General features: G+C 40.4%; 1 protein-coding gene across 5 annotated transcripts in view; it reads left to right on the top strand.

The window, feature by feature from the left end:
* Positions 1-16,438, top strand: part of LOC126248068 (zinc finger CCCH-type with G patch domain-containing protein) — a 162,880-nt gene that overhangs the window by 105,999 nt on the left and 40,443 nt on the right. For all 5 annotated transcript variants that reach the window (XM_049948710.1, XM_049948711.1, XM_049948709.1 and 2 more), the window contains one exon: positions 4,620-4,759. In XM_049948710.1, coding sequence (XP_049804667.1) covers positions 4,620-4,759 — 140 coding nt within the window. The remainder of the gene's footprint in view (positions 1-4,619; positions 4,760-16,438) is intronic.

Raw genomic sequence — 16,438 nt, forward strand, 5'->3', positions numbered from 1 at the left:
GGCTGTTTATGGTACTCGTGGAACTCCAGCAAAGAGGCGACTACATGTAGTTTGTCAGCAAAAGGCAGATCTCCTGGGAAGACAGAGCCACAGGATCGGACAACGGTGCCAACTTGCGGAGAAGAAATAATGTGTCTGAGGAGGCCCAAGCCCAAAACAACGACCACTGCAAGGAGTCGTCCGTGACTTGAAAAGCCGTGAAATGTTATTTAGCCGATGTAAGTAGCTTTCCCAGCCCTCTTTAGCGTCATTAAAGGGTGGAAACGACGGCGGACGCGGGAAATCATCGGACTCTCGAGGACTCTGAAGCTGGTGTGGTGCGGTAACGAGTCCTGGGCATCGACTTTGTCCGTTAGCAACTGCAGCGACTTTTGTAAGATGTCTAACTGGAGCTGCTGCTGCTGGATGAGCTCCTGCTGCTGGATGAGCTCCTACTGTTGCCCCAGCAGACAGACCAACTTCGCCTCCATACCAACAATGACCACCGTTAACCTCGTCACCAAAATGTTGTAATTGCGACCAGGATGGTCGCGGGGTAGCAATGACGAGAAGCGCGGCGGATCCCGCGGAGAGGCCCGCGAACAACAACACAGCGTGAGAGAACGGACGGACACGACCAATGAAGGACAGAACGAATACAAGATCGAACAACGGAGTCACAAGGAAACAAATACGTCCACTCATACACATAACAAGGAAGTAAGCTGTCTAGCGTGAAGCGAGGTGTAAACCGACGTACGCGAGATTAGACTGGTGGGCTAAGCGAGAGGCAGGCACTTAAGTACACTATTGGGGGTGCCGCTATTGGCTGCTGAGACCACATGTTCCACTGTGGCGCCCTCACACTAAAAGCAGGCCAGGAGTTGTGCGCCGCCACAGCTTCTTGATGGGTCTTCGACGTCCATGATGTCTGGCGTGAATTCAAATTCCGCGGCGCGCGGTACCAGAATCAGCATAAATGAAATTCCATTTTTAAAATAAATGCCTTTTCTGAGGGTTTTTAGATTTATAGCATAAATCAGTTTACCTCCATTTCCTCTGAGGCCTGATATGCCTCCTTATATAAATATGGTTCATGTATTAGGGCCATTCCACCTCCTGACTTTCCAGAAGGTGGCTTAAGGCAGCAGTTGCCATCTTACTGTGTTACAGGTTTATCTGTAACACTTAAAGCTCCCAGTTTGCCTCTGTTATTGCTTCTGACATTCGTAATCACTCTGACAGTAACCTGTGAGAACCCTACATACAATTTTAGGTCCTGCTCTCACATTTGTTTCAGGGATTTCTCATTGACATCCACCACAAGGGGTTAGCCGTCGGCTGCAAGTTTCCGTTTAATTATCGTGTAGTCATCTGTTGAGAGTTTCTGTTTCTGCACCTGTACTTCCTGGAACCGAGTCTTCAGAGTAATATCCTTAACAAGTTTACGTACTCAGATTGATATCTTCATGGTCTTGAAAGGTTCCTCTGCTGTCTTAAGCAGCAGCTTTATCACCTCTTATAGAGATATCTTGTGCACCATTATCTTCAACCAATATACTGTTCCCATCCCCCTCACAGACAGGAATTAGAGCACCTTTGTCCAGACAGACCCTCCTAAATTAGAGTCCTTGACTTTTATCTTCCCTGATCATTTCAAAGAGATCCATCTGAACTAGCTTCTCCTCCTGCTACAAGATGATGTTAACAAGTGGATATCCATGTTGGGTTACCAACATCCTAAAAACTGAGACTGCAGTACTATAGGTTTGTTTCCCTGTTTGCTACCTTGGTTTTTTTCTGGCTCCAGTTATCCTGAGATGTGGGAGTAATGAATCCTTCCTTGTTCTCTTATTCTTAGTCTTGGAAGTGGGAGGGTTTGTTTATCCTCTTCACTCTGAGACAGTCTTTTCTCAGACATCTTAGGTTCAGGACCTTTTAATTCTCTCAATTTGTTCTGAGGAAGCCATTCTGTGCCTTCCTCTTCTCTTTGCTTCCTTAGAAGCCTCCACCTCCCTTTTATCTTCATCTGGTCCAACTACTCAGTGACTTTTCATCTTCTTGGACTGGATTATCAACTGATCCAGTTTTGCAAATATCTCCCATTGGTTCAGCACTTGATGTTTGGGTACTTGAGGTATTATCAAGTCCCTCAGTTCTTACATTCATTTCTGTGTTCTCCATTTTGGTCCAACGAAAATTGGGGATGTATCAGGTCAACACCATCGGATCCCCACATCAGCAACTAGAGGTTGCCTGCTATTCCTGAGGCTCCATTCATGACACATCTTCCCAGGTGCCATGCACTCCTCTGTCTGGATTGTGTGACATCTTGTGTTGGGTGAGTGCTTCTGTTTCATCATACTTGTTCCATCTGCCACACATTTTCATGTGAATCAAATGGTCCAAGAAGGAATACTTATACCCCTCACCCGTAAAAGAATCTATTCCTGCAAATCATCAATATCCACAGACAAAAGTAAATTCATTCTTGAGGGGGTGACAACATCATTTGCGACAAACATTATGTTGATTACACCTTACACTGTTGTATTGTACAGAAGAGCACATTGCTAATATGCATTCACAGTTAACTACTATGCACAGTATGATCAAAATCACTAGTAAAGTTGAAGTAAATAAATATATTAACTTTTTAGATGTTACTATAAAGAAAAAGGATTCAACACACAAATCCAGAAACTTTCCAACTATAGACACATTCATCGTGCCACCCATTACTCCATAAAAAAATCTGTGCTTTCATGCAGGGATGCAGAGAATAATAACTCTTCAACTTGATGAAAATGAGATTAACAAAGAAATTGTAATCCTTGAAAATTTAGTCAGAGTGATTGATTTTGAACCATGAATAATTAAAGAAATGTAGAAACAAAAGTTGAGAATTAAGCAAAAGTCAGCCATCTATGACATTGTTTTAGAGAGATAAATAGCTAAACAAAATACTCATTTCACCGTTGTCCCATATTATGGTAACACTTCAAACAAAATTGCCAAAACTTTTAAACATACAAAAATAAAAATTGTTATTTGCATGATAAGCAATTTTTTTAAAATTATAAAACACGACACCTATAGAACAGAACCATTACATAAAGCAAGAATATATAAAATTTTATGACAATTGTAATGTGATATACACTTGGCAGACTGTAAAGAATTGTCAAATTTGATTGATAGAACACATGAAATTTAATAACAAAAGCCAAATGCATTTGTGATGCATCTCATGCACCAACAAATACACATCCCAAACATTTATGATAAACACCAAATCCTATATCATACAAAGGAAGGAAAGAAAATGAATATTCTGAAAGAAATCAAAATTTGTAGTAATTTTAAGTTCACATATATAGTTTCCACACCAAGCAGATAATATTATTCATAGTGTTGTTATACTAAATTAGATTTGCAATTCTCATTTTGGCCCATCTTTAAAAAAAATATTTTTATTTTGTTTATATTAGCACTTTTTTCTTTGCAGACAAATAGATCCCTGAAATCTTTAGACTGCAATCACTTTTTATTTCTTGGTCAATAGTATATCTTTGCATATTTCCATCTTATTAGCACAAACTATCAGACCATCATGAACAGTTGAATTGATGTTAACCAGAACAAATGGATGCACAAAATATGAATTTACTCTAATTTTTATGTGTGTGGCAGCTTTTCTAGGTAACTATCTATCCGCAAATGTACTTTCACACCATTGTTTTGGCTGCATTCATTCAAGTGTACACACCCTCCCTCCCTGTCTTGCTAATAATAGTCATTCCTGACTGCATGACTCTGTTTTAATACTTAACAGAACACAATTATAATGCAGTACTTGTATCAGGAGAATTTTTAGCTCTGTATTTTCTTTTAGGTAACTGTGTGAAATATTTGACACCATTTCAGTATCAAATGACATGGTGCATTGGACTCATATTCAGAAAGACAGATTAAAATTCCTGTGTAATCTTTCTTATTTGGGTTCTCTGTGGTTCCTCTGATCCAATACTTAAAAATACCCAATTCTTACCTTCATTCCTTTACTGTGGTGAACTGCTGAGTTGTGTAACATGTGTACTAGTTGGAATTCAGTTCATTACTGTGGTAAAATTGCTACTTTCTCTGACACATATCTAGAAATATGCTTTGAAATAACTAAAAACCTCTATGAAATTTTGTGGGTTAAGTACCAGACTAAAATTCAATGGTTTGTGGTTGAATCCTCGGTGGATCCTACGATTTTGTGTCTCTTACCTGTTGTTTCAACTCTGGTAATGATCTATATATGTGAAAAAATCTGAAGATGCGTTGTGGTTCAGAGTCCATATTGAATTTTGGGTTTCTGTATAACTGGATGGGTCAGTCAGTTCAAACCCATGGAGGAAGGCAAGGGCATACCATCTCAAATTTGACCATTCCTGGTAAGTATGCGAATATTAACTTAGTAGGGGAGAGGGGGATCTGATGTAACTTTGAGCTATGTAAATATAGCAGTACAAATTATTTATGGAAATGTAACTGAAAACTTGAGAACTGGTAATTATTTCTGATTATGTGACTCAGCTGTATTGTTCTTTTAATATTGCGTGGCTTGAATCAACTGTTATGTTTTATCTTAGTGGAGCCTGAGGAAAGACTGACAGCAACAGATAGCAGTGATACAGACATGCCAGAGCCTTTGTGGGATACAAATATGGTTGAAAGAGCCCTAAGTAATCCTTCAGCATCTGTTCTTGGAGAGTGGGAGAAACACACAAAGGTTAGTGCAATATGTTTTACAAAACTATACTTCTTGAATTGGATTTCTGTTTGGGTTTACACAGCATGTAATTTTTATTGTATAAGATATCGTGAAATTTATATTATACTGGCATAATAGATTAAGCCGTGAGCAGTGAATGAAACATCAAATCAGCTTGTTTTTACGTAGGAAATAAATTCACCTTTGTGTTGTCGTTACATAGGAAATGAATTCACCTCTGTGATTTAGTCTCTCTCTCTCTCTCTCTCTCTCTCTCTCTCTCTCTCTCAACTTGGTCCAATGTCAGAGTAACTTTGTAAACACAGACGGGTATGTAAATCAATGGAGCTGCAAATCCCTGTGACAGGTAGACTGCCAACCAGAGTGCACTAGTGTTGTTCATGTTTAGTGTTGTTACTAGGCCTGGTAGGGTAGATAAGGGCATGAACGGCATCAGACATTGAGAGATGACTGCAAAGGATTAGGAGATAATGCTGTTGCACATATGAACCATGCAATGCCTAACAGGCAAAAGAGCAGAAGCCAGGATGAACAATTTTGATTGAGAATACAAAGAAGATCTCACAGCATTGGTTAGGTGTTGGGCAGGTGTCAAGGTGAAACTAACCTGGGCTCAAGTGAGGAGGCCACTGGGAGCAGTGGGGCTTTGTACATGTGGAGACCAACCATATAAGGTCACAAATGAGAAGTCCCCAGTGGGCATTGGATGACCATGTATGAACTCATCTTGCAACGTAACGTGACTGAAAGTGTAGGGCCTCCGTGAGATGTATCAAGATATATAAGGCCACCACCCGGAGGCTAGTTCAGCCAGTTCTGGGAACTCAGCTGAAGTAGTCAGTATTACGTGTAGGCCGGGGCTCAGGGTAGAACAGGGATACGAGACCACAGCCTGTCATACATCTAATGGCAGCGCACCCCTCATCATTTGCTCTTGTAATTTTCTTTTCTTACTTCCAATACAGAATAATATATTTCTCCAGACCCATTGTTTCTGAATTCGTACACTTACACAACAGTGTGTAAGGAATGTTTCTGTGAAAATAAATTGTTGTCATTATATATGTTAAATACAATAATTATTTGTGAAACAGATGATTTAAAATAATTATTTTGTCGTTTCTTTTGTAGCCCTCACATAGTCACAGTGAGGCTTTTGTGACCCGCTGTACTAGCAAGTCTGTACACCCCTGGAATAGAAACTTAGAAGTTTGCTCTGGCTCTGTTCGCATTTAATATTTAGTCACGTATGTTCCTCCAGGGGAGCTTTATGGCTAGTATGCTCACATGAGCAGTAAAGGTTGTTCTTGTTCAAATATTGTATTTTATTCACATTTCCTGATCAAGTGCCTTATTTCCTGAAAATATTCAACTAGGCATCACTGTATTAGCTAATCGAGTGGACCTTGCACAGTATATTGTGTCATACACTGTCTAGACCTCTCACTGCACACAACACACATTTTTTTGTGGTGCTAGTTGTGTGGGGTTGGTTGCGGATCAGCAAGTGTTGTTTCCTGTCTGCAGACATAACAACTACATGCTATGAATTATTGGAATAGGTCACCCTTCTTCGAAATATCAAAGCTAATCAGCCCAGCGTCAAGTGGAGTGATGGAACAACTTTGAGAACTCCTTGCATTACTTGAACAGTCAGTATGCAGGCTAGCAGCAGAACTAGGAAAGAGAGGTGATAGGGCGAGAGGAAGAAGACGCAGGAATGGGCCAAGCAGATGTATGGGCTGGAGATAGCCATCCAAGAAGGTGGCCAGTGGCAGTGTGGCAGTGGTGGAGATGAACAACACTCAGTAGTGAAAGGCGCACATCAATAGCAGCAGTAGCAGTGGTCACAGACAGTGGCATGAGAAATGCGGAAATCTCTTTGTACACAGCAGCATCAGTGGCAGCAGTAAGAATTCAGGTGAATGGCACAGCTTAGCAGACAAGTCATGCAATGGGGATAGTGTTGCGTGTGACTGCACTGATGCACTTGAATCCCCCCAGTGAGCAGTTTGTTAGTTTGTCAGAAGCATTCAAACTAATACTGCAGTTGTTCAGTGCCACTAAGAATACTTTAAATGAGTTCATCGACAATTGCATTTTGACTTGTAAATCCAGAGCAACTCAACATTCTGTTAAAATTTGTAAAAACTAAAATATTTTGCTGTGCATGTTGCAAATTGTTAGTCAGAGATCTAAGCTCCACTTAGCAATAAGTGTGTGCCATCTGTGTAGAAAAATGTGCCAGCAAAAGAACATTTGATCATTTGATTACAATTCAAGCAAAATGTTTGTGAGTCATCAGGAACATGGGGAAAGATTAGCACAGTGGAGCTCATGGCTGGATGTGATGATGCAGCACCACTTTAGAGACACTATCAGAGGTATGATGCGAGAGTCAGAGCTAGAAGGCAGCCTTGCACACATCTATTTGTACAAGGGGTTTACTATGACAGGATAAAGACCATAGTGCATGCCCATGGCAAACAAGAAACATATACACAGGCTGTAGAGACCACTCTTGTGGAGGAGGGTATGATACCTCAACCAGAAAGATGAGCATGGCAAATTGAGAAGACAGTGACAAAGTGTTTTGCATGTAGTAAGCCAGGCCACGTGGTGCAAGATTGTCATGCTGATAAAAGAATAAAAAAGATAGGACAGGTTGTAGCAGGAAGTAGAGGAGAAACTTCTCTAGGCACAGTGGCCCACGTACGCAGTTGAACCCTGTAACATGTTTTGAATGTAGACGAATCAATTACTATGTGAGAGACTGCACATAGTGTGCCTGTCATGCTCAGAGGAAAGTAAAGGAGAGGGAAACTAAACAAGGATGTAAGAATGCAGTTGTCGAACACTTTCCGTGGAAAGATATTTACAGTCAACTGTGAAAACAGAAATGTGTTTGAAGACTTGGAGTGCCAGGAAGGCATGGAAAAATCGCATGAGATTTCTCATGCTTAGTGGGACACAGATAAGCCTAGTTCAAAGAAGTAGCTTAGAGGATTGTGGAAAGTTTAGTCCACATGAAGGTATGAGGATTCAGGGAATTGCTAATATGGTTACAAAGACAAAGGGAACAATAACCACCGAATTGCAGACAAGAAGTGTAATGTGAGTGAAACATTGATTCGATGTAATCAGGGAAGGTGTGGATCCCCTGTTTAATGGGCTGGTGGGCAAAGACTTCTTTGAGAAAAATGGTGTCAGAATTAATTATGATGAAGATGAAGTGACAGTACTTGTTCCACGCAGTGCATGTACAAGAAGGAGAAGGCACTTTTGGAATAGGCTTAGACAAAGAGCTAAAGTCACATAGAGAAATGAAGATGAAGCAAGATGTTGAGTTCCACACAGTGCATGCAAAGGAAAGGGAAGGCTCTTTCAAAACTAATGCAGCAAAAGGCACGTAAAAGGTGAAGTTCAGTAGGGACAGGAACCGAACTGTCGACCTACAGTAGACGCAGGCAATCCATATTCCTGGAGAAAAGTTGAAAAGCTTTAGTGAGAGACATGAGCAGGTCGACAGAAGGAATGGGTGTGCAGTTTAAGAAAGAGATGAACAGAATGAGAATGGAGGTATTAGGATTCAGGGAACTACTAATTGATTGCAAAGGCAAAGGGAACTACAACCACCAAATTGCAGGCAAGAAGTGGAATGTGAGTGAAACATTGCTTCGACGTAATCCAAAATAGGAGATCGCCAAGGGCGTGTATCTACCTTAGGCATTTGTAAAAGTGGACTTAGGAGTATGCATAATGCAGTATGCACACTACAAATGAGCGTGTATCAGTAGAGTTCCCATGCTGATAAGAGAAGCAATATCAAAATGGGAATCATTCAGAGAGAGACATATTAATAAAGACAAGCCACAGTTGAAAGTGTGAATAAGTGGGCTAAAATAGAATATCTGTGTGAGTCATTTGAATGCAGAACAGAAAGCCACTATTATCAAGCTATGCACCATGTATAGTGATGTTTTTTACATGACAGAAGACAAGTTGTCTTACACAGATAGTATTAGGCACGAAATTAAACTGCTTCCAAAGGCAGAAGGTAGGGTGATTTGGTCATGAGCCCACAGAATAACGCAAACACAAAAAGTTACAGCAGGATATTCAAAAAATGTTACAGGATGACATAGCACCAACCAAAAATGGTTGGAACTTTCCATTGATAAGGATTCCAAAAAAGATGGATGGCAGTGAAAAGCAGAAATGGTATATAGTTGCTGACTGTAGGCAACTGAATTAAATCTCCTTAAGTTCATTTTATACATTGCTGAGGATATATGAAATTCTTGACAGCCTGTAAAAGGCAAACTACTTCTCCACCCTTGATTTAGCAAAAGGTTATTACCAGTTCATTTTAGATGAAGAGAATCAAGAAAATATGGCTTTCAGTATGCTGTATGGGCATTATGAATACTGCACCACAGTTTAAGATAGGGAAGTTAGATTTGGTGCAATATTTCGGAGCACACAAGTTACAGCCAGGTGCAGGCTGGATTGCTGTACGTTACGCTGACCAGCGCTTGCGAAGTGGAATGGAGGCCACGGGCCATGAAACTGCTGAAAAGTGTAAACGTACCAGTTCGCATGTCGCAAGCTATAGGCAGAAGAGGCCCAGTGGCGTAACCGGGGTGTGGGGCGTACATGACTCAGAGTGATGCATTAGCGAAACAGAGGCACGCAGCCGAGTATAAATAGGTGTTATTTTCTAATGAGATTCATTGAAGTCTGGCAGCTCTCCTGGACGGCAGCGCGTGTCACACTGCCGGGCTACACGCAGCCACAGATGGGGCGACAGCGTCCCAGTCTACGGCGTATCATTGGTTTGACCCTCTGAGGCTGACGTGGGGTCGGCAGCCAGCCAGGGCGGCTCACTCTTTGGCTCACTACCGCGGACAGTCATCTCGGCTCCCGACACATGCCGGAGACTTTCGTGGCGAGGGGCTGCAGATCCCGACGCCAGATCGCGGTCGGTTGTTGCCGCCGCGTTCCCAGTTACGCCAGCCGAGGAAGAAGCAGCAGCGGGGCCACCCTACGGCTCCCGGTGGAGCAGTGCAGACGGTGGCCACTGAGTTGGCTGCTGGCGCAGCCATCCTGACATAATCGGAACTCTACAGTTGGCGATTAAGGCCGGCATGACACAGCGTTTTGTTGCACAGGCCGCCGGGGGTACTTCCTCAGCAATGCGTGGCCTGTGACGCGGACCGAGGAGAACGAAGCTCTGTAGTGGAAACAAATAAATCATTTGAAAAGCATGGATGAGTTTTAACCTCCTGGCACCCATCCACTACAATACAAACAAATGCCCATATGCCTTAAAACAACTCCAGGTACATTTCAGAAGATGGTGAACTCTGTTTTGGCTGTGCTACAAGGTGACAAATTGATCATCTAGTTGGATGACATTGTTATATTTGTCTCCTCCCTAGACTAACATAATGTGCCACTAACAGAAGTATTTGAATCAAAAGCTAAAGTTCAACAAATTTTAATTTTTCCAAAAAGCAGTTTTTTATTTGGGTCATCCCTTGTCGATCGAGTGTTTGAAGCCAGACCCACAGAAGGTTAAAGTGATACAAGAGTACCCTCTACCTAAAACAACGCAGCAACTGAAGAGTTTTCTAGGCCTCATTAGATACTGTAGGCATCTTATGAGTAACTTCATCAAGATCACATAGCTGCCATATGAATTAATAAAGGGGGAAGTACCTTGCACCTTGCAGTGTTGAGCAAGAAAATGCCTTTCAGCATTTGAAAGGGAAGCTGATCAGTCCACCAATACTACAGTATCCAGAATTTGAAAAGGACTTCATAATCACCACAGATGCCAGCCAGACTTCTATTGGGACCATCTTAAGTCAAGGAATGATCAGAAGAGACCTACCTGCTGTGTATCTCTTGAAGACACTGAACAGATCAGAAAGGGGGTACAGTGCCATTGAAATGGAGATGTTAGCCATTTGTTGGGCAGTCAGATACTTTAGACAGAACGTATTAGGCAAAAAGTTTCTGATATATACCAACCATAAATCTATAACATGGCTAGGTAGCATATTACACCCATTATCCAGATTAATTATGTTAAAGCTGGGGGAATATAATTATCAGATAATTTATAAAAGTGACACAAAAATCAAGTCTCTCTTGTGAAAGAGAGACCAGGACAGCTGGTGCACGACTGGAAAGTAACGGTAGCCTAGGTCAGGAGGCAGCCTAAGAGGCCGCAGTTGCGCAGGTGAGGAACCCACTGGCAGGCAAAGACAGTTGCAGGTGAGCAGGTGGCAGGTGCAACTTCCAAGGACACTGAACACAATACAGTGGAGCTAAGACCGATGGCAGAATTAAGTAAGGACAAAACAGCCACGATATTAAAACAGTGTCACAATGCTCCAGTGGGAGGATACTAAGGTGTAGGAAGAACTTATAAGTTAATATAAGAGTACTGAGCATGGAGTGGTATAAAAAATGATAAAGAGAAGTGCATCTGGGAATGTGGGAGCTATCGGAAGAATAAACTCACTATAAACCTCATAAACATGACTTTAGGTAACACGAAGACTCCCAAACACATATTCGACAGCTGTGACATTGATTTGGTAGATCCTTTAGTTGAGGTAACTTGATGCTACTTGTTTAATAGGCATCTCAGTAGCAATCTACAATCCACAGATGTAATGAAGCTGCATAAATCTTAGTGCCTATCAAAAGATTTCCACTCAATAATACACACAACTTCGCTATTTTAGTTTCACTGACTAACACTTTTATTCATCTGTAGCAAACTTCATTAAGTCAATGACCAGTTTACTAGATATAAAGGAAATAATTTGTACACACACATCAGGCTAGACCGTACAACACCTAACAGTTACAGTGGTAAAGTTGAATATTCAGTTATGGTACCAAAACACAGTTCACATTTACATAAAATTGACGCAGTTTGTACTAAGCACTGTCCTACAGTAATTTATCAAAGAAAAAAAACACTGTAGTAGCTCAGTCATGTCAGTCCAAAATGAAAATCTCCATGTCCAACAGTAGTTCACTTCGATGACAATGATATCCCACACTTTTGTTAATCACAACACAGTCCATTTAAAATGTCCATTGATTTCGTTTACAGAATTCACTCAGAAGCTGTTAAACCTTAAAGAAAGTTCTTGAATATTGCAGTGACCGGAGCACATATTTTTGTGTACAGAATGAACATATTTGTGGTGTGAGCCAACACTGAGAGCAGATCAGAGTCTAGGTCTTACCCGTGAACTTACAAACTGTGAATTGACTATTTTGGTGACATCCAGCTTTTTATAGATTGGGGTAAGAATGAACTTATTTCGTAAATTACATTATACTTTGAAAATTAGGTGGATTGTATTTTACTGTTTTTAATTAACTACAAGAACAAATGTGATTTTGGTTAATAGAAAGTGTTGCTGGTGATAAATTTAGAAAAATACGTGGACGTTTTTCTCCTAACACAATGTGGATCCCCTTGTTTACATGCATTAGTGCAATGTTGCAAATGACAAATTTTATGAAATTATTAATTAGTGAGCTAATCAATCAATGCTGTATGTCATCCTGTATGGAAAAATTAAGGTAACAAAAGTAGATAGTCGAAATTCGGAATTTTATAGTGGTTCTGACAAAATCAGCAATGGAAAATAGAGCTGCTTAAGAATTTCAAGTTTAGTGATTGCAGAAGATAATTAGTTTTAGGTAACATAAAACACTTCACAGGAAAGTTGGAATGCTTAGTTTTCTATTGGTGTGAGTCATTATGTGGGATTGTGGTGATTAACTCACAGAGTTTAGCACATATTAAACTATAATGCTAAATTTAATTAATTGTAACTTTTAATTAACATTTTCTCTAGCCTAACTAATAATATCAATGGAATCAAGATAACCAAAATAAGAATCTGAATAATAAATGTAAGTGAAATTAAGTGTAAATAAGAACTTGAGTTTTTTTTTATCTAAGTTTTACATGCCATTAGATAAATGTATTGAAAATAAGATAAAAACTAGCAAAATAAGTTAATTATGGGTGTGGGAAAGACATAATAGATGGGAAGAATCCATTTGCTATGCCAAACCAGAAGGACCGAAGAAACGAGTGTTTCAAGATGTGTCAACAAAATATACAGGGTGTTCCAGGAGGTATGGTTAATATTCAGGAATACAACAGGAACACTCATTTGAAGCAAAAAACTTCCTGTGCACATATGTCCTATTCCAACTGATTTCTGAGATAAAACACATTTAATTTACTTTTGTTTTTGGGCTAATGATATTCACATATGTCTTACTCACCTAACCATCTTGACATTTTATCCTAGTTGAATCTACATCACTGCTTTCAGCCTCTTTGTTTGGGATGTCTTTCTGCCATTAAACTAACCCATTGAATGCACAGGCCATTAAACTAACCCATTGAATGCACAGTTGTCCATGGTGTGTTGTGAATGAAGTAATGACAGGGATTGAGAGTATATCAAAGAGAAGCAACAGTTAACTGTGTTTGTACATGCACTAGCTAAAATGCCACACATCTACACCAGTGAAGAACATGCAGATATTGTGTATGTTTACAGCTTCTGTGACAGCAATGCTCCTGCTGCTATCAAAGAATACCATTGGCACTTTCCAACACATTGAATTCGTGATTATAGAGGGATTACCAGTGTTTTCAGCACATTGTGTTAAACAGGTATTCCCTCCAAGTACCAATTTTTCTTCTGAACATAGAGTTCAGCAGCCTGTGACGTAACAGAAACACATTGTGGAGATGATGCAGCATAGTCCTACTACCAGCACATGGCGACTTTCTGCACATACGAGATCTGTTCAAAAAATTCTGGAACTTTATCCACAAAATTTTTCTGTGCTTACCTTTTACTTATTGTGCATGGTCACCTTCAAAATACTCTCTCCCACAATTTATACACTGCTCCCAATGCCGTTTCCAATTTCGGAAGCATTCTTGATATGCCTCTTGCTGTATCACACAAAGCGCTGTCTGTGAATTTTCTTTCATCTCGCCTATCATTGCAAATTTTCATCCTTGCAACAAGGTTTTCAACTTTGGTAATAAAAAAGTCCACAGGGGTCAGGTCTGGAGAATATGGAGGATGATGCAGTACAGTGATTTCGTTTTTTGTGCGGTAGTCGTGTCCCAACAGGGATGAATGTGTGGGTGCGTTATCGTGATGCAAGAGCCGTGAATTGCGTTGCCAAATTTGAGGTTGTTTCCTTCCCACATTTTCTCGCAGGCACCGCAACAAATCCTGATAATACCATCGATTAACACTTTGTTCCTTTTGCACAAATTCATGATGAACTAATCCTTTGATAGATGTTGAAAGGCATCGTGAATGAGGGTCATCTTTAACTTCTGTCTAGCTATTTTTAAACTGTGTGAACCACTTGTAACACTGAGTACGACTTAAGCACTCATCACCACACGCTTCTGCATTGTTTGGTGTGTGTCTGTAAAGGTTTTCTAGAGTTTCACACAAAATTTAATGCAGCTGCATTGCTCCTTTAACTCTGCCATCTTGAAATTCGCAAACTGTGTGACACGATGTTCTGCTCAATGTAGCACTGAATGATAACTAAGAGACATACAACAGTGAAACTTCTGACAGTTACACATTAAACACAGGTTTATGCACGGATACCAACTGCACTTCACTCCAACACACCATTGGCGCAAAGTTATCAATGTTCTGGATATATTTTCACAGAAAAATCGACACTCTGCAGGGGAAACCAATTTCCAAGTTCATTTTACAATCAGTGATTGGTGTGGCTTGTATTACTTGCATTGTTTGGAAAATTTATTTCTTGAACACCTTGATGACGCTCCTTTAGCCACACGGACTGCAATTTACTGCCAGCACAAAAGAGCCTCCCCAAATTTTACCAAACATGAAGGAACATCTCAGTCACACTTACTCTAATTGCTGGACTGTTTATAGTTAACTGACCACTAGAATGTACTCCCTTTTTTTTTTTGACCGAGCGAGATAACGCAGTGGTTAGCACACTGGACTCGCATTCGGGAGGACGATGGTTCAATCCCGTGTCCGGTCATCCAGATTTAGGTTTTCTGTGATTTCCCTAAATCGCTCCAGGCAAATGCGGGGATGATTCCTTTGAAAGGGCACCGCCAACTTCCTTCCCCATCCTTCCCTAATCTGATGAGACCGATGACCTCGCTGTTTGGTCTCTTCCCCCAGACAATCCAATCCAGTCCAGTAGATTTTTGTTTATGGAGTTGGATGCAGTCTGTGGTATACAAATGAATGGTGAACTGCATGGTCACATCATGCATGCTTCTGCCCGTATTAGGGAACATGCAGAGGCAGTCAGACAAGCAGCACATGTTCTCCCAATATGTACATCTACATCTATAATCTGCAAACCACTGTGAGGTGCATAGCAGAGGGTACATCCCATTGTATCAGTTATTAGGGTTTCTTCCTGTTCCATTCACGTGTGGAGAGTGGGAAGAATGGTGGTTTGAATGCTTCTGTGCGTGCAGTAATTATTCTAATCTTATCCTCACGATTCCTATCTGAGTGACATGTAGGAGATTGTAGTCGATTCCTGGAGTAATCATTTAAAGCCGGTTCTTGAAACTATGTTAATAGACTTTCTCGGTATAGTTTATGTCTATCTTCAAGAGTTGTCCAGTTCAGTTCCTTCAGTATCTCTGTGGCTTTCCCCACAGATTAAACAAACATGTGACCATTCGTGCTGCCCTTCTCTGTATATGTTCAATATCCCATGTTAGTCCTGTCTGGTATGGGTCCCACACACTTGAGCAATATTATTCTAGAACTGGTTGCATGAGTGATTTGCAAGCAATCTCTTTTGCAGACTGATTGCATTTCCCCAGTATTCTAATAGTAAACTGAAGTTTACAACCTGCTTTACCAACAACTAAACCTATGTGATCATTCCACTTCATATCGCTACGAACTGTTACATTGTTTTCAACAGTGACTTATTGATATTATAGTCATAGGGTACTACATTTTTTCATTTTGTGAAGTGCAATATTTTACTTTTCTGAACATGTAGAGCAAGTTGCCAATCTCTGTACCACTTTGAAATATTATCAAGATCTGACTGTATATTTATGCAGGTTCTTTCAGATAGTACTTCATTATAGATAACTACAAAAAACCTGAAATTACTATTAATATTGTCTGCAAGATCATTAATATACGACATGAACAGCAAGGGTCCCAACATACTTCCCTGGGACACACCCAAAGTTGTTTCTACGTGTGATGGTGACTCTCCATCCAAGATAACGTGCTGTATCCTCCCTACCAAAAAGTCCTCAATCCAGTCACAAATTTCACTTGATACCCCATATGATTGTACTTTTGACAGTAAGTGTAGGTGTAGTACTAAGTCACATGCTTTCTGGAAATCAAGAAATACTGCATCTACCTGATTACCTTGATCCAAAGCTTTCAGTATGTCATGTGAGAAAAGTGCGATTCAGGTTTCACATGATTGATGTTTCCGATATCCATGCTGGTTGGCATTGAAGGGTCATTCTGTTCAAGTTTACAAATGCATTGAAGTTGACGGTTGGATATTCAAATATCTCTTGTGAACTTTACAACCGCTACAACATGA

This window comes from Schistocerca nitens, chromosome 3, assembly GCF_023898315.1.
Source record: "Schistocerca nitens isolate TAMUIC-IGC-003100 chromosome 3, iqSchNite1.1, whole genome shotgun sequence".
Lineage (NCBI taxonomy): Eukaryota > Metazoa > Arthropoda > Insecta > Orthoptera > Acrididae > Schistocerca > Schistocerca nitens.